Here is a 27,977-nt window from a genome sequence, read left to right as displayed (position 1 = left end):
GGCTGCTCTGTAACTTTCTAATTTTGCCAAGAACCTTGCATGGGATGTGGACATAGAGCCTGGCATTTATAAGGGAGTGTGGGCAAGATATTATAAAGTAAAATGAGTTCAAATCACTCCGGTTTACCTTACATTTGAGAAGGCAAGGTCAGCCTTTTGATGTGTGTTTTGAAAAGAGTAAAGACTAAGACCATAGCTTTGTTTGGGAGAGGTTTTTTCTTTTTTAGACTTAGATCAATTACATTAAAACATTCAGCTTTCAAACAATGACCCCAAAGAAAATAATGCTGGCTTTTTTCTTTTATGAAAGTAATATTTGCCTTACTACTCTTGGGATTGAACATTCCCTTTCTATTGAAATGATTCACAGGGATGCTGCTTAGATGGCCTGATAGTACACTGACATTAATAGCAGAATATTTCAATCAGAGCTGTCTGACCATAAGGGAATAACTGTTCCCATTGATTAAGTCAAAAACCAAGTTAGTTTGTAAGCAATTGAAGTTGGTTTATGGGTTTTGTTATTTGTCATTTACATCTCTTTCCAACCCACAGAACTCAAAAGACTTAATAAGCTGATTGAAGCAGTAAGGAGAAGGCATTTGGGGAGTGATGCAAAAGGTCACTTACCCCAAAGCAGAAATTTTTAGCCTTTTGGATCCAAGATAAAGGCAAGTGGCTTTCTCAGAATATTACAGGTCTGAATGAGAAAGTGGTCAAACTTTAGGAAAGCATGTTTCAAAACATTTGTCAGGACATCCTTTTCATTTAATCACATAAATCACATTCAGTTTTCTTCCTTCTTTATGAATCATTTAAAGAGAAACAGAAGTTTAATAAATGTAAATAAACATCTTTTTACCTGTGTTTAACCATAAAGTCCTTTTTAAGTGCCAAGTTCTAAGTGCTATATAGTAACAACTCACATATGACCCAATGACCCATAAATTATATAGCTAGTCTGTGTGTTAGATACTACATAGAATATGAAAATACGTTTTTGTATATGAATCTGTATCAAGCTACTTTTCTGCCCTTCTAGGACATGCCTGGTTCCAGCTCCTAAGTTATTAGTTTGGTGAAGTCTAGCCATGATCTCGGATTTCTAGTAGCAGGGTGTAAAATAGAATATAGTCACAATAGGTGGAACTGGGAGTCAACAGAAAGCCCAAGATAGATAGAGATATAGGCCCTTATGGAACAAAGAACAAGGAGATGATCCTGTCCAGAGCTAGAAAGGACCTCAGGAAAAGCTTCATCTGAGGGGCAAGATGGGTCAAGCTTCTAAAGTATAGAGATGGTAATGATGGAAGTCCTTCTAGAAAAGTCCACTGAGATCAAGGCAAGGCCCAAGCACAGGGCCCACATTGCCAGGAAGGGAACAGGCAAATGTTCCAATCCAGGTGGGATGTAAGAAGTGGTTCTGTTCTCCAGGAATCTGGGCTATTCAGAGGAAGGATTGCCCTCTGCCCTTGGGCATAGACTTCTGGGGAGATGAGATCTAATCACCCTCCTTTCTTTTGCCAAGGGGAAGTTTCTGATATGCCACACAGGCAGCTCTTCTTTAAGTGAGAGAAGCAGAGCAGCTTATCATGGCAGGTAAACAGGCTTCCAATGAAGTCATCAACCTTGCTCCAGACGAAGCCCCACCTGATACTGATAGATACTAGGCACACGCCAGCACTGACCTGAATATTACCTTCTACAGGCACAGGCACAAGCATGCATACACAAACACACACACACACACACACACACACACACACACACAGGGACGGAGGGGTGGGGGTGGTTATGTTATCCCAAATTCCTCCTATGCAAAAACCCCTCAAGTATAAGTACTCTCTCCTTGCAGGTTTCATACCTAGAAAAGTGTCCCTGGGGATCTTCAGAAAAGCAAATCAAAAAGACAAGGCCTAAATGGAACCAGCTGATGGTGGCTAGCACAGATCCCTTTGAAAGTATCTAGGGCACTGGTAATAAAGACTGTTTTCTTGAACCAAGAAGAGGTGAAGCTGGGGGTGGAGAATGTTTGGTAGCAAATAAACACAAATTCACTCAAAAGCATATAAAGGGATATATGTCTATAGGAAGAGTTGGCCATCCATGGTCCTCTTCCATTGTCTGCATCTCTCTCCCCACCCTTCTTCTCTGGATCTATGTATCTCCTTCATGCCTCTCTTCTCTCACACATACCCTGCTTTCCTCACTCACTTGGATCATGTGATCTCTCCCTTCTATGATTCCCTTTGCTCCTGTTTTCTTCCTTCATGTGGGGCTTTCTGTGCCTTGATTCACCCTCACCTGGTGTCTTCAGAGCCATTACTAATGGAGGCTTCACTCCCCAAAATGGAGGACCCTTGCAGCCCATCTCCCACCTGTTCACTTTGGGCTCGGATCTTCACACCACTTGTGGGAAGGCAAATGCATATCTGATGACTATCTCTAATCCAATCAGGTTTGGAAAAAGACAAGTAAGGCTGCCGTTCAGGGCTAGGTGCAGGTCAGTTCCCAGAGAGGAGTGTGGGTAAAGGGGCAGGATGAGTATTTCCAGCACATCCTCCACAAAGACATCTTCAAGGGCTTTCAAGATTTCTCAGTCAGCCCACTCATCCAATTCCCTGGTTCTGTCCTTTGGCCTCTGGTTGCTGGACAGAAAAGCAAAACAAAAAGACAAGGCCTAAATGGAAACCAGCTGATAGTGGCTAGCACAGGATTCCTATGAAAATATCTAGGGCACTGGTAATATACAAATTGCATTGTACATTCTGTACAGTTCTTGGGTTGGAAAATTAAGTTCCAGATTCTAAGTGTTGTGTAATACTGTTCAGCAGTATTGAAGACAGAGAATTTTCCATATTAATTCAATAGATTTCACATTTAAGCCTGAAGGATAAGGAATGCCATGAACCATTAGTTTTCTTTTTTTTTTCCCCAGTCTGAGGGAGGTATTTCAATTAATCCAAACCCTGTATCTTCAGTATTTTGATAACCTCGTATCTCTTGCCACATTTTCTGAGAAGTCACATACCAAAATAAAATATACAGGCATGTTTGTTGTGGTAGATTGATATTAGCTTCAAATATGGGAGGACTGCATATTCAGGAACTCTTTTAAGTTAAATACCAATAAGAGTTGCCATAGACAGGTAATGACAGGAAAAGATACAGAAAAAAATTCACATTATTTTACCTCTGCTTAGTCCTAAAGTGAAGCATCTTGTTACATGTGGTTTTATTTTGACTGGTTAATTGTTCATGAAGTTCTTTATATTTCTAAATGCCTTCTTCAGCATTAATTTAGGCACAGAATGATAACTTTATTATGTACATATATGAATACACCACCAATGAATCTCCATATCATGTACAACCACAAGACTGGGGTCTTAATTAGAATAATTTATATTCCATGTATGTATAATATGTCAAAATACACTCTATTGTCATATATATCTAAAAAGAACAAATAAAAGAATAAGATATATTCTATGCTTGTATAATTATATCAAAATGGACTCTACTGTTATGTATAACTAAAAAGAACTAATGAAAAATTGTTATAGCAGCACAAAGGATTGGTGCATTGGGTCTGGCAGTCAACAATTGGGCACATCACCAAAATTCACTAAAAAATATTTTGCTTTATTACCCATTTCTAAGTAAGGTCAGACACATTTCATTATTCTTTCTTGAATAAATAATGTATCCTACCTCCAAAAAATAAAGGCACGATACAAAATATCTGCTTCTGTAGAAGACCTAGAAAATATTCTGCTTAAAATAAGATGTATTTTTTTCTTATGTGACTCATTTATTTTCTAGGGCTTACTTGCTAAGTAGTTCAGAGATTTCTAATGTTTCCTTCTACAAACATAGCACAATAAAATATTCTCTCTGTATAATATTTCCACAATTGTACCTGAATATTCATGTATTTACAAACTGGAGTCTTCCTAATTATAAGAAACGCTTTAAAGAGAAAGAAAAAAAATTTTATGTTGTCATTCTTAAATACAACTAATTACCAGCTTCATATCATTTTCTCTTCCCATTCATCTGTACAGTAATTGCTGACGTCCACTAAGTCTGCCTAAAAATTAGTATCTTAGGGGTTTACTTAGTTGTTTTGGCCCCATTATATAAACTAAATATAGAAGTTGGTGACCATGTTTCTGTTGGTAGACTCAACCATTGAATCAAAGACAGTGCTTTTTGAGGAAGAGGTTAGATGAAGAGCACTTGTTCAATGATTTTTAATGTTATGAAAATTATAATCACGAAAGCAAAGCTGTATAAAGTAAAACATTGACAAAGTTTCACAATACCTATTGTTTTGAAACATGAATTTTTCACACAAACTTTTGAAAAACTAAGAATCACATAATCCCAGAGATGGCAGCACCAATAATTAACTGAGTTGCTATTATTGCTACAAGACTTTAGCTGGTAAATAGAAATAGCTTTCTACCATCGACACAGTCCTGAATTAGGCAAGGTCTTCAGGAGGTCATCTCACACAAAGTGGGAACCACCCTTTCTGAATGACCTGTACTATAATAATCATGATCTGTGACCTGTGGGCATTAAGACTTAAAAATAATTTCCTATGCTGCATCTCCTGTAAAATAGGAACCATTTTCCAACCACAGATAAATGATCCCTATAAGCACTTTAGATCATATATGGTGATCTTCACATAAAACCAAAGCACTGGTTTGAATAAAATTCTCAGCTATTGAGGCATTTTACTGCAACATACCCAATGTTTTCACAAATGCCTGAACTGATCATAGATATGATTTCATGTCAGAAGAGATAGAAATGCTTTAAAAAACAAAGCTGTTTGGAATGGTAAGACATTCTTCTGCTCCTGCCACCTATCTCCCTCACAATGCCCAACCCAGTCTTTGTTTAATCCAACACAGAAACTTTTCACTTTATTGGGAGTGCTGGATGAATTGCATAGCAGTCAGAATGAAGTGTGACCAAAGTCTAAGAGGTTATCTTACACAAAGAACTAGGGCTCCATGTGTAATTAGAAAGCCTTTGGTCAACCCAGAATCCTGTAGAATGCAGCTGCTGAATCCATTATCCAAACTCACATTTTTGTGTGCTATGATGTTTCCAGTTCCAAAATTGTAAAAGCTGAAGAGCATGGCAAGCCTCTTGCCTCTTTTTGCTTAAAGCAACTTAAAGATTGTTCTAAAATTAAATTCTAATAGAATTTCTAAGAACTTCTGCAAGACTTTGGTTATAGAAGAAGATGAAAAATGACTGCAATCAAGTAAGGAACTAATCTACTTTTCCCCCAAATCAACTCCCCCCAAAAAATAAACAAGAATTTACACACACACACACACACACACTCCCTTGGGGATCAACTTTTTTCCTGAATAATACATATTTCTTAAAATGTCAATCTAAATCACATTTTTTCAGGTGTGGGAGTTGAATTCGTCTGTAAGTTTAGCTGAGCAAGACAGAATTTGTGAGGATCTTGTCAAAAGGAAATTATATTAATTTTTTTAACAGCATAAAGAAAATGGCAGTGAGCTATATTAGTCCTGCTACATATGCAGGGGATTCTCAAAATGTTTTCTTTGTGCTAATAAAAATATATTGTTCTTGGTATTTTACAAAGCTCTTTGCTTACTAAAAATTCACATCCCACAGATTCTAACTTATAAATTTGTGAATTTTTCCTAGAGATTTTTAGAATATCCTATGTCCAAAATATAATTTAGCAAAGACAGTTTGAACAGAAAAATCAAAGAAAAACAAGGAAAAGAGGGAGGGAGGAGATACATCCTGATTGGCTAAACCTTCCAGGTAAAGCACTATCAATATAACTGGTAGCAGTGACCTGACATAGTTCCCCTGGACATAGAATTTTCTTTGAAAACCCATCCTAGAACTTGACTCCATGAGCTGTACAAAAAGCAAATTGATAGTTTTTACAGATGCATCAAAATATTATAATTTAGGGTGGGGATTTTGAGGTCCATTTATCAAGATATTCATATAGGCTTCAAGGATCCGTGAACCCCCTGAAATTGCATGGAGGCATTTTTGTATCCATCCATATGTTCCCTTTTCTAAAGAAAGTGTTGCTAGCTCTCCTAGATTCACAGAAGAGTGCCAAGATCCTTGCCTCCACAAATTAGGTTAAGAACCATTGCTTTAGGTCATTGCTAAACACTAGGTATCACTTTCTTTTCCCTGGAAACAAAGGCTGAGTAAGAGAGATGTGACAGAAAAGTGTTACCATGCATTAGCAAGTTTAATTTATAACAAACGTGCTATTTTTAGACCTAATCTGATTCTCTACCTCTCCTAACTAAGAAATTTAAAAATGCTTTTATTTTAGGCTATCATAGCTTTTATTGTATATCGAATAAATTTTTCAATGTTTTATCACTGAAGGAAATAGGAAAGAATTTGGAGTTATAGACATATAATTTATGAGAAAAGGGATACTATGCTCCAATTTTTACTATTTAATTTTGAGCTTTGTATTAATATACTTGCTTTAATTGTTCTATTTTATAATCAGTCTCATTCCAATACAGAAAATCCTAACCTGAAAATGCTTCTATGTTTCTAGAGGTTATAACATTTTCCAACATTGACAAATATATTGGCAGGAGATAAATTGGCAGTTTATTACTGTCATACAAATTAGCCTTAAAAAAAAAAAAAGTCGATCTTTTACATGGATGAACCCTCTCAAAGAGAGAGGACTTTTCCAGCCATCTTGCTTGCTGTCCTGTAGACCCTAACTGGAACATTTTAGAAAGTTCATTCTAGGACTTCTTTCTCCTTGAGAATACAGAGTGGATAATACTTGGTCTGAGAGTTAAAGTCCCACTAAATTCATGCTCAAGAGTCAGAATTGGGCAAATTTTTGGAGGAGATCCTAAAATGAATGTAGATATATCAGTTTTATATCAAACAGGAAAATGGCATATTGTTCCTTGATAAAAGGCATAGGAGCCTGTGAAAGAGCAAAGCAAAGGGAGAAATAAAGTAGTATATATAGTATTTTGAGAAATACCTCATATCAGAATTTCACATTGGAAAAGATGCATTGTTTTCCAAAGTATATGAAAAGAAATACAAATCCCTATATGGGTGGATATTTTTTAGGACACCAAGTTCTCTCCTAGAAGAGGTGTGCTCTACTAACATTTCAACTTAGCTTTTCATCTTCAGAGCAACTTCCATTTACTTAGTGGTCATGGTCAGCAGCAATGCAAAAGTATCCCCTTCATACATACCCAGATCTTGAGAGAAACCTAGTGTCCAAGACATTAAGGGATCCTGGGTCAAGACAGAGCAGCAAGACCTTTCACTCCCTGACTTGGATTGGAAGGAATAATTCTCAAAACCTCACCATCCAAGAAGACTAACAGGACCCTAGGTCACTTCTCTCCCCAGGTTCCTTCTGGAGAACAAAAAGAAATCTTGGCTTAATCAACAGTCATCCTTTTATTTATATTTTTAAAATGTAGATTTGAACAGCACCCATTTTGGTGTATCTGGCATTTGGAAAATTCCCTTAAAATGAAACTCAAATAAAAAAAATATTTTCTAACTTAGAGTAGATAAAGCCCTGCAAGACTGAAGTACTCGGATGTTAAAAGTAAAACAGGTCACATAAGTCAAATAAGATCTCTAGAGCAAGAAACAGAATCCCAAACTATTATTTGCCACTGGGAAGCAGTTTTTTTGATATAAGATAAAACCACAGCAAAAGGGACTAAGGGAGAACCAGGTGACCAAAGGTTTGATGTTTTTTTAAGTTCATATTTACAGAAGTGGCAAGATTTCAATTTTATCTTTTTAAGAGAACTTTTAAGATGACCTTCTAATTTTTCTGTTACTTCTCAACTTCCTAATTATTCTGAGGACATAGGGAGAGAAAACACAGTATAAATCCAAACTGAACAAAAGGGAATTATCAGTGAACGCTGATGATACTTGAAATGTCACTTGAAAATGAATTTAATGTCTCATTGTGCCTCATTTTTAAAATTTGTTCTTTTTAGATATACGTGGCAGTAGAGTGTATTTTGACATATCATACATGTATGTCAGACATTCATTTTTTAATTTTTTTAGACCTTGTTGGGCCTTTATTTTATTCATATACTTATATGTGGTGCTGAGAACCGAACCCAGTACCTTACACATGCTAGGCAAGTGCTCAACCACTGAGCCACAACCCTAGTCCCATCAGACATTCATTTTTAATACTTCCATTTAATACGTTAGCTTGAACTACACATGCAGCACTGATACAAGAATATTTTTACCTAAAAATAGCAATGTGCCATGGCTTGGAATAAATAGCTTAGAGATTTTCAGAAAGATCTGTGAAACCCCTTAATTCAACTCAATTCACCAAATGTGTACTGATCACGTGCCTGGCGCCTTGCTCAGTAGAGAAGAATTTGACTGTGGCAGGTGCTGTGTCTCCTGGGGAATCAGTTAGGACCACCGTGCTGCTGAGCACCAGTAATCAAGCTGATCGCCTGTGGTCAGGATGCTAGACCTGCAATTTAGCCAGCAGTTGATTCAACAACCACTCTGCAGATATTCAAAGTCTTTAATAAAGAGAACTATTTAACATTTTCTTATCACTCTCATAACTTCAGGAGGGTGGCAATTTTTAACTTGCCATTTTTTTATATAGGAAATGGAACTACTGGATAGATAAGAGACTTGCTTAGGATTACATTTAGCTTCGAATCTTTTGGCTGCTGGCCCAGTGCTTTTTCTGTTAACCGGTTCCTTTCTCTCCCCTCACCGTAGGCTCCCCGATGCAAAGTAGGGTAATTGGTGCCTTAGCTGACTTGTGCATCCGGACAGCTGTGGGGAGAGGGCAAAGTCAGATGGATGCCCTGGGGGTGGGATTCTGCTAATGAGTTTTCTGTAAATTTTCATTCAATATTTTATCCCTTCATATGTTGTCACCTCCCCTGTGCTCAGTAATTTTAGTTTTTGCTTTTTGTTTCTCTTTTTGTTTCTTTGGTTTGCTGGCTTTGTGTTCTTTTCTCTTTTTTCCCTTTTCTTTTCCTTTTTTAATGCAGGAATCGGACAAGGGGTTCCGGTGGTGGCACTCATCGTGGAAGGAGGGCCCAATGTGATCTCCATCGTTTTGGAGTACCTCCGAGACACGCCTCCTGTGCCTGTGGTGGTCTGTGATGGCAGTGGACGGGCATCTGACATCCTGGCATTTGGGCATAAATATTCAGAAGAAGGCGGGTAGGTAACCCCTGCAGCCCATGTAGACCCAAGGGCAAAGCTTGTGTTTGATGCTTGGAAAAGAGGGTGTGAGATGAGTGTTCCAGTAGCTCAACCAACACCTCACATCAGAATCAGCTATGCACAAATTGTCTAAGTGATGCATATGGAGGGAGAGTTGGGGGGAAAATCAGAGGAACAGACCCTAAATGTCCCATGAAATGACAAATTCCATGGATTCTGTACCAGACTACACTGATAAGAGAGTGAGGGGAAGAAAGGAGATTGTAGATGTGGTCATCTTTTCTCTTCCTTTCATTTCTCCTCCAAATAAGGAAAAGCAAGAATGGGGTTACAATAAATGAAGCACAGCTAATCTGGACCAAACAGTGCAGGTTAGTAACCAAGTACACCTGAGATGTGCAGCTTCCAGGCTTGCCTTCAAAACTCCAGCATTACCAAGCTGCTGTACAAAACATTTGGTGAAGCCCAGTATGGTAGCACACACCTGTAATTACAGCTACTCCGGAGACTGAAACAGGAGGATCATAAGTTCAAGGCCAGCCTGAGCAATTTAGCAAGATCCTGTCTCAAAATAAAGGATAGCTCAGTGGTAGAGAGCACCTGGATTCAATCCCCAATACTACAATAAATACAGTTAAAAAGCATTTGATGGATAGTGCTCTTAGGTCCCTCTAGCCTGGCTTGGAAAGTTAGGGGGGGAAAAAAAGTCTCTGTAATGGTAGCTTCTCTGGTCTTTTTGTGAAATCCTCTTGAGTCACCTCCCCATGTACTTACCTTGGTTCATCTGCTGTCTAATGCTGCTTTCACCAGTCCAAAGCCCTCAACCCTGAAGGACTCCTTCACAGGCCTCCTCCAATCTGAGTTCCTACTCAATGACTATTGGGGTTCAAGCATTCTTGCAGATATACAGATCAAAGTAACGCATGTCAAAGTATTCAGGAGTTTAAAGAAGAAAACACAAGAAAGTCATTCGTTTTTAAAGAACTTAAGCCAATCAGTTTTCATGACCACACAAAATTAGGAGCTGGGGATCTTTTATTCATGCTTTTTATAAATGTCCAGCAAGTGCCCTGCACTATGTCATACGCTGAGATAAAAAATGAAAATAACAAAATTGCCACCCTTAAGAAGTTATTGTCAATCTAATAAATGGGTGAGCATATAGTTACCAAAAAATGACAGAAATAAATGGGTGAGCATATAGTTACCAAAAAATGACAGATGAGCTGACCTACTGCACAGGACACTCCCTCCTCTACCTCTCCTATCGAGCCTTCCTTAAAGTAAAGAGACTTCACCTTCTAGCTCAACACCACCCCTCCTCTTTCCATCCTAACTCTGTCTTTGCCAGCTGATCAGCTCTCCAGGTGAGCCATAGAGCAGATTTACCTCATTAGTACAGGAACCTAAATATCTGAATTAAGGAATAATGAAAGGCATGGGGCTTCTAGCGGGACAACGGTTTTAGGCCTAAAGAGTTGATACCAAGAAAACCTCTGCCTTTTTTTAATTAAAAAATTATCCATATTCCTCACATTTTAAAATTAACAATACGTCTTTTTCCAGAAATAAACAAGAATTTTATAGTTTTTAGCTTTGGCTTATTTTGTGCTTCCTAATGTTTGCAGATTATTTTATTGTATTCCTACAAAGTAGACACATATTTGCATTCAGAATGCAAGTTTCCTTTTAAAATGTTAAAGAAAAAATAAGCCGTTTACCTCCACATTTCAGGCTTCCTAGGTCTATACATAATGAAAGCTGGAACTTAGCGTCTATTATTTATTATTATCTTGGGTTGTATGTCTTGAAAATGTTCAAGTCTCCCATAAATTTGCCCTTCCTGTTCCTGTTTTAATATGGGAGAAATTTGATACATCTTAATGGTTGGGAGGTATACTAGATAGTTTAACATAGTAGACAGATATTCAGAGAAGTTAAATGGTTTTCTAAGACCACAACATACCTTAATCCTAGACTAGGATTCTTTCTAGGATATTATAGAAAGTCACTGAAATGTGTTTTGACATATGTGCTTCAGTATTTCTCATAAAGTATTTCAATGAAGTTGTGTTTTAAATATTTAAAAGCACTAAAGGTATGTCCAGCTTCCTCTTTGAATTATAATTTTTTATTTTTTTATTTTTCTCTCTATCCCAATAAAGAGAAGACCAATGTATTCCTGGTTGCAACCAGTGTCCAAACTGAAGATCCCTATGTCATGGGGATCCCTTCCCCATAGAGGCCATCTTCCCCATTCCCAAAATCAATACTCATAACACCATGCCCTTTTAACTTGGCAATCCTACCTCTAATTATTTTATGGTTGAAATATGTGAAACCACAATCCCACAATATGGAATCTGCATAAACATATGAACATGGCTATGGCTAATTATCAAAGAATATGAAGTATGTACATAAACTAGTACAGAGATAAGAAATATAATTTTATATTTTTATATTTTGAAACTTTAAATCCAAACCTTAATATTTACAATGCTTAAGAAAGTAGAAGCCTGAAGCTGTGTGTGTGTGTGTGCACATGTCTGTCTATTCACATATTCTATATACAGATTCTATATATATAGATATGAGAGAGAGAAAAAGAGAGAAAGAGAGAGCGAGAAAGTGTGTTATGATAAAAATGTATTCCTTCTCCAGGAAAGCAGTGATAAATTTATCATGATAAATTAAGTCAGAATGTTCCTTTGCCATCTGAATAACTGCCAGAATTAATCATGTTTATTTAGCTTGAAAGGAAATTGTCTAGCCACATATGTGCAGCCAATTTTAAAAATCATTTCCAAAGAACATTATTTTGCAGTAGTGTGCTTTCTTTTTTGCTGAAAAGAAGACCTGGTTCACCTAGACTATATACACCAGGAAGGATTTCTTTGATTTCTGACAAAGTCCAACATATTTGGACATATTTCACTATAAATATAAAAATATAACTGTTCATATAAACAAATGTGTCATTGTACATATAAAATTAGATATAGGAAACATACACATCCTATTTATGAAAACTATTTCAGGATTGAATCAGTATCTTTTCAGTTACTTTGGTGATATAATTATGATTTTAAAATTGTTAATTTATAGGTTTTTAAACAAGACAGGTCAAAGGAGTGTAAATGTGTATATTCAGCTATATACTTTTTCATTTAAAATCTTGGAGTAAAATTTTCACACCTTATGTTTTAACTTTTGTGATCCTTCTGTTTTCTTTAAATTCCTTTCCAAGAACATGAATTTGAAAAGAGAATCAATTTGGAAGCAAAATATAATTGGCAAATCTGATTAGCTTTTGTAGAGATTACCTGAGGTAGAAAAAGACAGATCTTATCTATCACAATGCAAATGAGTTTGGATAAACCAAGAGACAACTGCAATTAAATTCTTATTTTTGTCTTTTTCTCCATTTCTCTGCAACATATACTACCTGGAAGAAAACCTGTTTCTCATCTGTCATGGTTTAGAATGAATCAGTAATCTCTTTCCCTAACTGATTTAATTGCTTCAGAAATATTATCAAATTGTATTTCTTAATCACAAATGACTAAATGCTATAAATGCAAAAAGATCTATGCTACCCAATTAGTGTTAGAATTGCATAAGATGTTAAACACCAAGATCCCACTTTGGGTTGTGTTTGATTGGGTAAGACAAATAGCATTCATTGCCCAAAGTTGAGAACACTTTTCAGGCTGCTGTCTCCTGATGTTGAAATCAGAGACTCCTTTGCCTGATCATTGTCAGCCTCCAGTCTCAGACTGCTAAGTGTGGGTCAGTCCTTCATGTATCATTCAGGGAGAAAGTATTTTTGAAATGAAAAAAATATTAGTTTGAAAAAGACACCTGAATGCATATATGTTCTGAGATGATGCTCCTTGTTCATCAAAATTTTATCACCAATGTATGTTTATTTTAGCATCTTTGTCCCCAAAACAGACATCTGGATTTACCATTTTTAGACATCCTAGGATAAGAAGGAGAACCAGCTGGTAGCAGAAAGCCTTCAAGAATTTTAGTAGTCGGTTTATAATTTTTGGGAAATTATCAGCAAGGCAAACAAGAGACTGTTCACATTCTTATGTTCCAGTGGAATTTGTTTTAGATTCTATGAAGAATAAATGAGCAATGGCTTCCTCATGGCAAAAGAATATATAATATATTCAAATACAAATTAGGCTTTCCTATTTAAAGGGAGCTTGATAAGAGCCCTTACATTTTTTGATGAGCTGAGGCAAAAGCATAAATGGAACATCACTAGAGATGACAAAGGAAAACTATGTTGCATGACTTCCAATTATATAACCACAAATTATTTGCAGAGATTTGGGGAAAGTTTCTCTTAGAATACACATCAAAATGACCAAAGATGGGAGAAAATCACCAGAAAACTAGGGATTTTAGTAACCCTGATGAAGTCTCTAATCCCTGGGGTCTATCATTCTATGCAATGATCATAAATGTTTTCTCCTGGTGCTCCAGAAATTTCCAGCTTAAGCTGAAGGATGGCAAAGCCCTGTCATTTGTCCCTGTACTACCTGCAGAAAGTAATTGATCTTGGTGGTCTGTGTTCCAGCATGATTTAAACATAATTGAAATGTCAAGTGAAAAAGAAGGAAATGGATATCAAGCATCTTGATTTCAAATGTCCATTTGCCTCTTTTCTAGCATTTCCTATAAAAAATGTCAAAACTCGATTTTTTTTGAAACTTTCTTAGAATGAAAGTAAGGAATCTTGGTAATATCTTGTACAGACAAAACAAAAACATTAGCAGCTTTATTCATTAAAAAGCATTATTTTTGTAAATTTGTTTTCCAACCTAACATTCATGGGGTGCCTACTATGTACATGGAACTACAGGAAGATAAACAAGAACTGGACCTAGCTGTAAGGGATGTTATAATAGATACTAAAACACACAGACATGAATGCATGAGAGGGTCATGCATTTTCTGATAATGGCACACAATATAAGAAGAGCACCAGGAAAAATGCCCATGTAGGGCCCCCCTACACACACAAGAACCCTTTCAAATGTGCTAATTGTCCTCAAAGATGGCAATATAATTGATTTCTCCTCTTCTCCTTTCCATTAAAATCTGGATCTAATCTGAGGGTCAGACTAGATGACAGAAAAGAAAAACTAATATTTGGTCCTCTCTTGCGTAACTTTAAAAGTGATTCACTCTGAATAGGATTGCAAAAAGTTGGTAAAGAAAAATTATTTGAGCTGGTGTGGTGGTATTTTATGTGTTTGTGTGTCTGTCTGTCTATCTATATCTATATATCATTACATTGAATTTACATATTTAAGTTCAATGTAATGAGTTTAATCCAAGAAATTCATTTAATAATGTATAATTAACATAGTCATATAATAATCCTGTTGAATCATAATTATTATATATAAATGCCTATACTATAGTTTTATACATACCTATATGTTTAAAATTGAACTGAAAACACATAGGAAGATTGATTTTGAAAAGCCAGTTCTATCAATCACTAGGTATTTTTGAATGTTTATTTTAAGTAACATGGGTACTAGGAAATGAAGCAGAACTTTCCTCAAGGGATGTGTGTACAATTCCATTTAAATTAATATAATAATGATTTTTAATTAAATGTTATAATTTCTGAGAAGTCAGGAAGTTCCACAGAGGATTACTGCAACTTTTGCCTCATAAAGATATGGAAATATAGCCATGTAAAGATACAGACATAAAGCTACCTATGTCATTGTATCCAAACTCTACATTTATTTCATTACAGTTTGCTATTCAATCCCTCTATGAATTAAGTCTATGAATGAAGCATGGACTTTAAAAAACAATTATCTAGTTTAGGGAATAAAATGTCATGGAGGAGAAAAGTGTTACTGATCTGAATGAACAAAACAGATCCCTATATTGATTTAATTTGCATTAGAATTGCTCCACTCTCAACTCACTGGGAAACTATGTCTTTGAACATGAAGAGTAAACATCAAAAAAATCATATCTGGGCAATCCGTTATTATAGAGAAATTCCTTTTAAAGAATCATTGTCTACAATTTTCAGAAAACCCATCAATGCCAGGTGAAGATTTCAAAGGTATCTATTACATTCCCCAAAGATTTGCTTAGCTAACACTCGACCACTTGTTTTACAGAAAACATTCACAACAAGCATGTGATTATGGAACTTCAGCATACCTAACAGTCACCTGGAAAGCTTTAGAGCATATAGATTCCCCTGATTCCCCTGTATGATTCTGATGGACCGGGGGTGGGGTCCGAGAAACTATTTGAAACTAAACCCCAGGCGATTCCGATGAGAGTAATCTGTGGACCACATTTTCAGAAGTTACATTACAATTTATAAAAATTAGATTTTTTTTTTTTTACATTTCTCTGATGTTTTCAAAAATAGCTTCTTCCATTTCTACGCCTTAATTGCATTCTCCTCACAAGTCACTGTACTGGTGCCCCAGGCACATTGTACCCTCTGCTGCATTTGGTCTCTGGAACCCAATTGACTTGAAAAGTGTATTTACCATGAATCGCCTCATTTAGTTCTTTACCACAGCTGTGCCTGGTTCCAAACATCTGTCAGACTTGGAAATTCTTCCCTGAAAAGCAAGCTATACCATAAAAACACTCATTTGGATAGGAATGACAGACTTAATTTATTTTTATTTACATGTATTTCTTAAGACTATTTCGTTCACTCCCATTTTTCTAAATTATTTCCTGACTAGTTCAAAATATCCATCCAACCAATTAGAAAGGAAAAAAATGATAAGAAAAGCCAAAGTATTTCAAAGTGAAATGGTGCTAGTTGATTGTGAACAATGATTCTCTTCGCTGTAGAAGAGGCACAATCACTACAACCAGCTTTAGAAGTTCAGCCCTGGAACCATCCCACCCCACTTTCCTTTGACTCAACAGTTGTCAGGAACGACCATTAGAGTCCCAACCCCCTATGGGCCTGATTTTTCTATTTAAAGGCTCTGAACTTTTTCTTAATTGAAACCTCAGGTAGTCAAAATTTACCTGATCACACTGGGGATTTACTCTGTTGAAACTAAGGTTGAAGGCCTAGATCTATGGCTCTCCTAATCATCCAAATCAGATAGCTTCCTAAAACAAATTGCCCAACAGGAGGCATGAGTTCAGGGAGCTATCATATATCGTTGCAACTATAGTTAAGAACAACATGTTATATGCTTTAAAATTGCTAAGATTATATTTTAACTGTTCTTACCAGAAAAAGTATAGGAATGAATGCAAACATTAATTGGCTTGATGGAGCCATTCTACAATATGTCTACTATCAAATGTTGTATACCACACTAGATCATTTTGTCAATAAAAAATAAATTTTAAAAATAAGAGGAAAGAACAGCACAAATTGCTGGGCTCCAACCAGACATTTTCTAATTCAATAAATCTGGTTGAGGTCAGATAATCTGCATGTCAAAGGAGTCCCAGAAGAGGATGATACTGTTGGTCCTGGGACTGACTGGACTGCCAGAGCCATTTTCCTAATGCTTCCTGTGGCTGCCTGGCTCCCAGCTCTAAGACAGCACTAATATCCAGGTCAGTTTCCCCTGCCTTTGGGTGGACTCAAGACTCTGTACATTCTAGCCCCAACCTCTCTCTAAAGTCATCGGACACTCAATGAGCCTTCCGTTCACCCTGCAACCCAACCTCATGCTCCTCTACACTGCTCTCAAGTACACCCTGCTTTTACGGATCTGTCTTGTCATGCATGAGATGGACAAATACATTTATTTACCCACTTCATTTCTAGTAAATTTTTCTCTGCAGTTCTACAAAAACATATCCTCTCCCTCATGAAATGATTTTGGAAAGGTATTAAAATCCATAGGTATGTTTAAAACATATGAATAAGGCTCAAAAAAATCCCTATAATTTATTCCCTCTCCTCTAGAGGACATGAATTCTGAATCAATGTGGCTGACATTAGAACCTGCTGCTGCTAGAAATGTAGTAGATTAACATCACCCTCAGTAGTACCATTAATTATAATGTTTGGGATGTTCTTTATGGAGTTTCCTCTAATTCCCCATGCAAGTCTCAGATGGTGATCATGGACCATGGGATTTATGAAAAGTATATACATCATTGGCCACCTGCTTTCTTCAGCCAGAGAAAGACTAAAAATGCATTAAAGTAGAATTCCAGAGATAACTCAAATCCATATTGCTGTTGTTTACAAAAGTCTCCTTTTGGTTTAAATAAGATCTTTATTATCCTGGTTACTGTACAGCTATTCCAGAGTCAATACATTATTATTTATTCTGGGGATATTCATAGCAAAGCATATGTCCATCCAGAATAGAAACTCCCAAAGGTTGGGAGTAAACAGTTTCATATATGCTTGAAATCTGATGATTACTATGATTAATCAAGAATATGTTTTATAGAATCCATGTTTCATCCTCATGGAGACAGACTCAAATCTGGAGTTCCTTAGGTCTAGGATATCCTTAGTTTTTGCTGTTTGATGATAATGTATTTGAAATTTTATCATCATCTCTGGTGCAGAAATGACAAATAGTGGAAGCTCACCTCTGTTGGTGGTGGCTTCCTAGAATGTGTTGAGAATGATCCTGAGGCCATGGTTGGGCTGATAGAAAAGAGTACTGTGATTAACAAAGCCAACTGAGGCAAAGAAAGGAATGTACAGTCAACATACCACAAATGTCTAACCTTACACTGGAAGAAAGCCAAAATCTTAGAGATACCCTCCCTGTATATAAGACTGCCAGGCAATCAAGTAGTTCATTGAATTTTGAAACCAACAGGAAAAATAAGAACCCTAGCTAACTTAAAGATACTCAGAAAATAAAGGAAAGTTGTTTTTTAAAATCAATACTGTGAAGCACATCAATGTCTAAATTATTTGATATGACACTTTCCACACACACATGACATAAACGAGATGAAGGACAAGACACTCTGTACTACAAAATACTGTTTGGCTCTTGAGCAAAGGACAAAAGTTCAATTCACCAATTTCTTATGGATAATGTATAGGAAATAATAATTTAAAAAAAAAATAACTAGAAATAAATCACATAACATGGAACAAAAAGAGAAAACTGGGGCTGGGGTTGTGGTTCAGTGAAAGAGTGCTTGCCTCACACATGTGAGGCACTGGGTTCAATCTTCAGCATCACATAAAAACAAATAAAAAAAATTTTAAAAAGAGAGAGAAAACTATTTGCCCTAACATCTTAAAGTAGCATATGGGGTTAGAAGAAATAATTTGACAAATTACTTTGTGAAAGATAAAGTTTTCTCTCCCCACACCTGACCCTCTCTCCAACAGCATGCTTAAGGCATTGGAATTAATGTTTTTAAAGCTTCTACATGCAAGAGCCCTATATAAACATGTTACCTGTTAAATTCTACAAAACAGTTATGATTATTATCCCCATTTTATAAATGAAGAAATTGAGAACAGAAAAGTTCTGTCATTGGCCAATCATTTCGCAGCTAGTGAGTGGCCTGCCCAGGCAAATTGGGGCCGGAACTGTGCTCTCAGCACCTACAGCATATTGCTTCCTGAGAAGATGAGACCAGGAGGTTTATTTTGCTTGCCCTGGAGTTGAGCTATTTCAGACAACAAAGGAGGCTGCATCCAGCTTCCATCTTCTCCCATATACTAGTTATCATCTCTGAATAAATCTTGAGCCAATACTTAAAACCCATCCATTGAAGGAGCACCCATATTTCGCCTGCCTGAGGGTTCCACACATCTCAAGCCAGCTCTGATTCTGTCTTTCATGCAGAGCCCAAAACAATAAATATTTTGACTGTCCCTCTTGCCTGGCTATGGGCAGTATTCCTAACGGGATTTTACTTGGAATGAGCACAGAGGATGTGCTCCACTTACCATTTTGGCAGAAAACCTACCTGACTATGTTACAGTCCCTGTGTTCTTTGGCAACATTTCATTTTCTACTCTTGGGCACATTCATAACCAAAAAGCAAAGTAAAGAAGAGAAATTGCATAGACAGAGACAGCACTCCTCAGGATCTGATACCTAAACATCCAGCTAGACCTAGCCCAGGTGGAGAGTCTGGCAGCCCGGTCAGCCTTAAGAGCATTGCTGTCCAATAGATTCCATCATCATGGAAACTTAGATATCTGCGGTGACCTCCCAGGCAGGTCCTGAGCACTTGAATTGAGACTAGTGCAACTAAGCAATCAAATTTTAATTCTATTTAATCATAATTAAATTTAAATAGCCACAGATGGCTAGCAACCTCTACATGGGGTGGCATAGCTCTTACATTTCCACCAAACGAGGAATGCCGGAACATCTAATAGATTGCCAATGTATTTGATATTGCTGCCTTCATATTTTCATTACATTATTTCATCCAGCATTACATATTCTGCCACTCATATTTTTAAACAACTATTATGGTCTAAGCTCCAGTATAAGCACTGGCAATAGCACACCAGTAAACAAAAAGACAAAACTTCCTGCCCTTCTGAAGCTTATATTTTAGTGAGGTTATATAGATGATGAATAACCATACTGTATAATATTTTAGAGGTGATATACTATGGGGAAAAGAGTAGAGTAAGGGGGGGGTCAGTATAAAAGTAGCAGAAAAGCCTTTGGCCTTTGAAACTTGTTTGGTCCTAAGTGAAGGGGAGAAGAGGATAGCCAAGTAATAAGGTGAAGCCTTTGTATCCAGGGGTTTACAGTCTAGTCGGGATTTGTTTAGGTCAATCTGTGTTATTAAATGCCCTGTGCAAATACAGAACCCAAAGTTTTTCCTACAGTAGATACTGAGCATCTCTCCTACCACCCTCCACCCCACCCCATCCAGCATCTATCTCCTGTTTCCTTTGTTATATATAGCTTTGCCTTCTATTTTACCATAGCTATCTCAGTATTTTAGAGTGGGGAAAAAATCAAAAAGAACAAAGATTTTTTTTTAAAATCCGCAATGATCACTTTGTGGGTAGCAGTAATGAAATTTGCAAAAAAAAAAAAAAAAAAAAAACCAGATTGTACCATCATATTTTTTTAGTTGTAGTTGGACATAATACCTCCACTTTATCCATTTTTTTTATATGGTGCTGAGGATCAAACCCAGCACCTTCCACGTGCTAGGCGAGCCACAACCCCAGCCCCAATTGTATCATCATTATATAGACATTCTGCCCTCAACAGGTCAGTTTCACTAAGTTCTTTCTAACTAGCTCAAATGACCAGATGAAATCCTCAAAACAAAGGCATAGGTGAATAGTTTTTCTAGGCTAGACACTAAAGCAATATCAGAGCTGCTATTTCTCTTTCACAGGTCTTAGCTGATAGAGCCATTTATATCCGCCCATCAGTAAAAAGTTGAGCAAAATAACCCCTAAGCCCATTTATTTGTTCCATTTAATCTTTTCTATCCATCTTTCTAACTAGTATTTTCTCAAAAAATCAACATTAGTCAGTTAAGTGTGATTTTAACATGAATCATCACTTATCCTAAGAGTTATTCTTAGGGCTTCTAATTGTTGAACAAAGTACTTATATATCTTTTAATCAACTAAAAGACACCCTAGCCATCTGATATAGTGAGGAAATAATTCTGGGAAAATAGTGGATTCTGGAAATCACATTACTGAGTCTTCTCACACATGATATGAAACATTCTATCTCAGATACAAAATCATTTGTACCCAAACAAGTCACTAACTATATTAATACACTGAGTTGTACCTGTACATTTACATTCGCATAATTCATTTTTAGAAATTCTTCCCTACTGTCTTGCCTCTAAGCCCAGCTGACTCTCATCAGCTATAATCTGCAGGCTTCAGATTCTTCATCCATAAAATGGTTTCTCTAAAGTTATATCCTTCCTTTACCTTGAAGTTCAAATGCCTTGGTAGAATTTTCTGATTAGTGCCTTCACTAAAGAAATACAGACTTCAAGCCAGGCACATGCCTATAATCCCATCAGCTCAGGAGGCTGAGGCAGGAAGATCGCCAGTTCAAAGCTAGCCTCAGCAAGGGCAAGGTGCTTAGCAGCTCAGTGAGACCCTGTCTCTAAATAAAATACAAAATAGGGCTGGATAGGGCTGGGGATGTGGCTCAGTGGTCAAACTCCTCCGAGTTCAATCCCTGGTATCAAAAAAAAAAAAAAAGATATACAGACTTCAGAAATCTCAAATTCTGATTAGGAGGAGCTCAAATTCTGATTAGCAGGAGGAGGTGACAGTGGAGTGAGATGGCATGGAATTTTATAAGGGTAATGACTTCAGGGAATCCTGGCATCACACTTTGTTTTTTTGCATGACCTTTACAAATATGATCCGACATATCTGGGCTCTCCTCAGGGACATCCTGGCTACATGGCTTTGAATTGGGGTCTTTTCCATCCCATTCACAGAAATGTTTCATCCAACATTTATAGAAATACTAAAATCTGATTTTTCATAGTGATGGTCCCCTCCAGCTAATTTGCATTCCAGTTACCTTGGTTCAACTTTGAGCTAGCTAAACATCAATGGGATTCCCTGCTGGTGCAGAAGACTCTACTTAACAAAAAACTGCCAGTTTTTCAACATCTATGTGCTAGGACAATGGTGCTTTCCATACAGTATTTTCCCGTCTCTACCATCACTAAATATATCAACCTTAAAAGACATGCTGCTTCCATTTAACAGACAAGAAGACAACATTGAATAATCTGTCTTGGGTCTCTCATTAGTAAATAAAGGAACGGTATTGCAACCAAAGGCACCATATCATTGCACCTTCATTATTCACTCCATCTTCTACAGCAGATTACAAAACCCACCATGTATATTATGAAATTAGTTGAAAAATGTGTATCATGCTGTGTTGACTTGTAAGAGAGAACTACTTCCAGGTGTCAAAACTGAGATTTGTGTGAGGGAAATCACCTTGATAGCACAAAAATCCTTAAGGTCTTCACACAGTTGTTGAGCATTTTTATGAGCAAAAACATTACCCTAAACATTATGGGGGAGATGCAAGTACATAAGACTAACTGTTCCAGACAAAAACTACAAAGCAGTTCAAAGGGAGAGCCAAAGTAGTATCCAGAAATAAAATCACTCAAAGCCTTTTGAGATGGATGATCAATTTCTAAACTCCCCATGAATTAAAATTAAAAAAAAAAATGATAGAGTCAGGCGCAGTGGCATACACCTGTAATCCTAGCAGCTCAGGAGGCTGAGACAGGAGGATATCAAGTTCAAAGCCAGCCTCAGCAGCTTATGAGGCCCTAAGTAACTAAGCAAGACCCTGTCTCAAAATAAAAAATAAAAAAACAGGCTGAGGATGTGACTCAGTGATTGAATGCTCCTGGGTTCAATCCCTGGTACTGAAAAAAAAAGAGAGAAAGAGACCAAGTATATTCTTAGAAATTAATCTGATTAAGAAAAAGGATAAAAGAAAATCAAGTGGTTGGAAGGTAAAACTATGTCACTTCTCCTGTTTTCCCAAAAAGGTTTGAAGTCGATCCTACCATGAGAACAAAGACAACATGTTCTCCCAACAGAGCAGGCAGCTTTTCATTCAGTCAATTCACAAGCATCCCTCCAGAGCCAACATTGAACCATACACTCTTCTAGAACTTAAGGTACCAGCAAAACAAGCAATCTCTGCTTTAAGCAGTTCATAACTGGAGGAGATGTGAAATATTTTCCCATACAATGTAATAATTATAGTAGTAGATGTCAAGTGCTTTGAGAACATCATAAAAATGGTAGTCAGAGACTTTTACACAGGATGTAGAGTTTGAACTGAGTTTTAAATGATGAGTTTTGAATGATGAGCTCAGGAGTAAAGAATATTCTAAGCAGGTGACACACAAGTTCAAGGGCATAGTGGTATGCAAAAGTCTGGTGGACTTGGGAGATTCAGTGTTTGGAACACGTGTGTTCAGCACTGATGGAATGATTCTTCTCTAAAGCAAACATGATTCTATCCTACCCTTTCTAAAAGAGTATTCCATCACTAACAAGATAACACCGTCTCAACTTACACATATGTACCACAATTAGATGTTGAAGAGAGAATTCACTAAGAGGTTGATGAGGCTGATTACCACTGAACCATGGAGCAGACTGCTACTTCACAATGTCTCATCTGAACAGGAGAACTTAATGGGGTTGTCGTCAACATCATCACATCCATATATCTCATCTTGACATAGTGTACCTTTTTCCCCATCAAGAGATGGAAGGTATTCCTTCCCTCCTCTTGAATCTGGGCTGCTCTAGAGACTGCCCTGATTAATCAAATGCAAGGAAATGACATTCTGGGACTTCTGAGGCCAAGTCATAAGAAACCTTGAAAGTTATGCCTGTCTTCTTTTAAAACTCTCACTTGGAACCCTCACTGTAGGAAAGACCAATTTCCATGCAAGTTTTCCTTACATTCATCAGGGAGAGAGCAATGCATCTCAAGCTACAGCTCTCTCAGCTATTCCAGGCCAGGTGCCAGACTTGGAACCAAGAAAATGACTTGGACATTACAGCCCCAGAAGATGACACATGCAGAATTAAGGCCCCAGTCACACAGGCCCATCTGACCCATGAAGGCTTCTTCAGCCATTCCAGCTGAGGCCCCAGATATCACTGGGCCAAAAGAAAAGGTCATCTGCTCTATGCTCTGTCTGGTCCATAAAATAACAATAAATAAATGCTGTTTCATACCCTTAAGTTTTGAGGTATGTTACCTATTAATAGACTACCAGGATATATGGTATATAACCATGTAGAGCTGAATAGTATTCCCATTAAACCCCTAAAACAGTGCCTGCCACACAATAGGTATCGGTATGGTTTGTTGAATAAATGACTAAGTAAATAAGTGTGTAAATATCTTCATGGGGTGTTTGCAAAACTCCATATAATGAAGCTTTCTAAATATAAGTATCTTCATTTCTCAAGTGTAAGAAAGAATTTGTGGTCTCTAAACCCCCTTAAGTAGAACAGTGTCTTGTCCAGCCTAAACCAAAGGACTTTCCAAGTCTGCAGAGCACTATTAATTTCAGGAGAGAATTCTGCATTGTACACAAAGGGCAGACCACAGATCACCCTACTCAATAGAAAGGAATATATCAGGGACTCTTTCCTAAGAAGCATGATAGCATTTGAAAAAATAGCAAATGTTTATATAGGACTTGTTATGTGCCGGGCACTTTTCTAAGCCTTTTATGAAGATGAATTCATTTAACATTCATAAGTCTATGAGATAAGCACTATTATAATTTCCATCTTACATATGTGAAAGAACAAAGTATAAATAACTTGCACAAGGTCACACAGCCAGCTGGTGACAGCCTAAATCCAGAAAGCCCGGCCCTGCTGGTCATGATGCCTCTATTAACAATGCTCTACTGCCTCTCTGGAGAGAATCATGCTGTTACTTTTGGCCCCAGAGCTATGGCATTTAGGAGGAAGTAGCAACTGTCACCCAGGGGATGGGAAGGAGGGGCAGAAGGAGAGTAGGGAAATGCCATTCTTGAAGACCATAGTCAAGACACATTACTTTCTGTGTCCTTTCTGTAATTCTTGGTAATTTGCTTTGGCTTCAAACAAATGATAAAATTCCATTTTTCTTGAAAGAATTCGAGATTCTGTGGGAAATGATGTCTTTTAAGTACCAAATTGTGGTATTAACAGATTTTTATTTTTATAAGAAAAATTTTCTCATTTTGTGTCTGAAGAAACTAATAGAATCTATGGGGGTCACAGGAAGGGCTCCTCTCCTCGAAAGCCATTAATTAACTTGAGATTAGCTCTTATAGTCTTGCTGAATTCTAAATGTATTTTCTGATTTTCATATCTAGGAACAAAAATCTGATATTACAGATAATTAAATTTATTCTAAGAAAAGTATGTCTGTATGTGGGCTGCATTACCAGTGCTTTAATAGAATACTAATTGCAAACTGTGGGGAGTTTTGTTGGTTATCCTGAGCCCTGGATAAATATTGACCTATTTTAAATTACTCTGTGACTCATCTAAAAGGCTCTAGATCACAAGTGCAGCATTTAAATGGAGACACAAATGCTATAGTAAAGACATTTTCTTCACTTAAATGATTATACTTCTTATCACAAAGCACTCTAATTTTAGGTGTACCAAAAATAACATTGGTACATATGGAGTCACAAATTAACAGTTTCCATAAATAATACCACTTTTGTCAAAGAGCCAATCCTAAAAGTGAAGTTTCATATAATACTACAACCATGTTTGGATGTGAAGAAATTTTCAATCACTATTCCAGTGCCATAAAAAGAAATCTAAAATGGGCTTATCTCTAATTTTGCTGCTGATTAAATATCACAGTCAACATTCTTAAATTACTCCAATGTCATACAGAAGAAAAGTTGGAAGAGCTAGAAAAACAATCATTTAAAGCAGGCTCTCAGCCACAGTGGCGTGCACACACCTGTAATCCCAGAAGATTTAAGAGACTGAGGCAGGGCAATCACAGGTTCAAGACCAGCCTTGGTAATTTAGCAAGACCCTATCTCAAAGAAAGAAAAAGACCTGGGGGTATAGCTCAGTGACAAAGTGCTCCTCAGTTTAATCCCCAGCAACACACACATACCTTCCAAAATCCTAAGGAATATGACCACAAAAGAGAGGGTCTATGAGGAAGATAGAATATAAATCTTTGTACCAAGCAGAAAATATCCAACTTAGCAAAGACTTATTTAAAAAAAAAAAAAAGGTGAGAAGCAATCTTCAAACTATCAAATGCTCTTTGCTGTGGTCATAGTTTACCAATTTCCCCTTATCTTCCCTAGACTTGTCTGATCACCTTCAAATGTTCTCTGAACACAACATACGTGTTATACAGAAAGGAAAAGCATTTTCCTACAGACAAATAAGCTTAAATTTTTACCTGTAATGCAGATCGTTAATAAGCTAAGGACACACTGAGAGAATACATAGGAAAGGCAGCATCATGGAGACAACATTAAATAGATTCAACTCAACATGGAGGTCATCAAGCTCTGAGATGTAACACAAATCATTTAACCTCCTTTAGGGAGGTCTCCTATTCCACCAAGTGGAACTCACAACTTCTTGCCTCACAACATTGTTATGAGCGTTATCTAGCATTGCACCCTGCAAACCATGACATACTATGGTTTCAGGAAATGTTGTATGTAATCTTATTTAAAACAAGTTTATTAAATGTTTGTCAAAGGCATGAGGTGTAATATCTATCATTTCTTTGTTAAGGGGGAAATTTGAAATATTAGGGAGCTGTTAAAGCAAAATGACACCAAAATGATGTTTTCTTCCTGATGCAATTAGAAGGATGGAGAAAGGATTGAACCAGGAATACTGGTTATTTGCCATTTAATGAATACTACATAATGCTTTGGATAGACCAAAACACTTTTGTTCTTTGTCATATCATTTTTGTTCTATCAGAAATAGGTGTTTCCTCTTTGGGAAAGACCAGCATACTTCTTGCATTCTGTGGTCCTTGTTGCTAAGTGATTTATCCAAAGATGTAACCTCAGCCAGTTGTGAAACTGGGCTCATCAGTATAAGATTTTTCATGTCTTCAAGCTCTCCTAATCAGTAAAAACCTAAACTGGCTTAACTGCACATAATTCCTCAATTTTTTACAAAGTGGCAGACAATGCAAATGACAGGCAGAACTCTCAAACAGTTAATGACCTCAGGGAATTTGAATTTTATTACAGATGGTTAGCAATGGAAAACAAATTTTGAATTGTAATAAAAATTAAAGACCTGCAGATGAATGATCAGACCTATCAAGTGTCTAATCAGGGGAGTCCCTTCTGTCGCTAATCATGTACAACACTTACACACACTTAACACTGCAGAACTCTCTAAACACATTCACTTGGATTTCCTGTCAAGTAGATATATGCCCAGGTATGAGTGCTCTTCAAGAAAATTAATTGGCAACACAAATGTGATTGTGTCACTTTCCTTAAATGCTTCAATGGCTTCTCAATTGCCTTGGGGATAAAACCCTAAAGCTTTAACATGATTTCCCCCTTGATCTTCTCCATGAAATGGGGCTGCTCACCCTCTTTGGAGCCCCATCCTGTTTTTCTAATTTTCTCTCTTTAATCAGATTTTCCTTGCTGTAATAAAAACCTGGGATAATCACCTTATATAAATAAAAGGTAGAAATAAAAGATTTATTTTGGCTCACGTTCAGAGGTTTCAGTTTGGTGTTTCAGTCAGCTTTTTCACTGCTGTGACTGAAAGACCCGAACTACACAATTGTAGAAGAGGAAAAGTTCATTCAGGAGCTCACGCTTTGAGAGGTCTCAATCCATAGACAGCAGGCTCCATTCTTCCTGGCTTGGGGTGAGGCAGGATATTATGGTAGAAGGGTGTGGCAGAGGGAACCAGCTTACAGTGTGATCAGAAGCAGAGAAAGAGAGACTCCACTCTCCAGATACAAAATATATACCCCATAGTCATGCCCCCAATGAACCACTTCTTCTAGTTGCACCCCACCTGTCTCCAGTTACCACCTAGTTAATCCCATCAAGGATTAGTTTGCTGATTGGGTTAAGGTTATAACCCAATCATTTCTCCTCCAAACATTCTTGCATCGTCTCACATGTGAGCTTTTGGGGGACACCTCACATCCAAACCATAACAGTCAGTGACC

General features: G+C 37.1%; 1 protein-coding gene and 1 long non-coding RNA gene across 26 annotated transcripts in view; one reads left to right on the top strand and one right to left on the bottom strand.

Annotated features, from left to right (window-relative positions):
- Trpm3 (transient receptor potential cation channel subfamily M member 3) overlaps nt 1-27,977 on the top strand; it is a 529,872-nt gene that overhangs the window by 304,630 nt on the left and 197,265 nt on the right. For all 25 annotated transcript variants that reach the window (XR_007349031.1, XR_007349032.1, XM_048806882.1 and 22 more), the window contains one exon: nt 9,096-9,270. Coding sequence is in view for 23 of the 25 variants with exons in the window: in XM_048806882.1 (XP_048662839.1) it covers nt 9,096-9,270 (175 nt within the window). In the remaining 2 variants the exon portion in view is untranslated. The remainder of the gene's footprint in view (nt 1-9,095; nt 9,271-27,977) is intronic.
- Nucleotides 1-27,977, bottom strand: part of LOC125617901 — a 74,090-nt gene that overhangs the window by 28,756 nt on the left and 17,357 nt on the right. The window lies entirely within an intron of this gene.

The sequence above is a fragment of the Marmota marmota genome, unplaced genomic scaffold (assembly GCF_001458135.2).
Source record: "Marmota marmota marmota unplaced genomic scaffold, marMar, whole genome shotgun sequence".
Taxonomy (NCBI): Eukaryota; Metazoa; Chordata; class Mammalia; order Rodentia; family Sciuridae; genus Marmota; species Marmota marmota.
The sequence above is the reverse complement of the archived record's forward strand: the minus strand, read 5'-3'. Positions and strand labels throughout refer to the sequence as shown.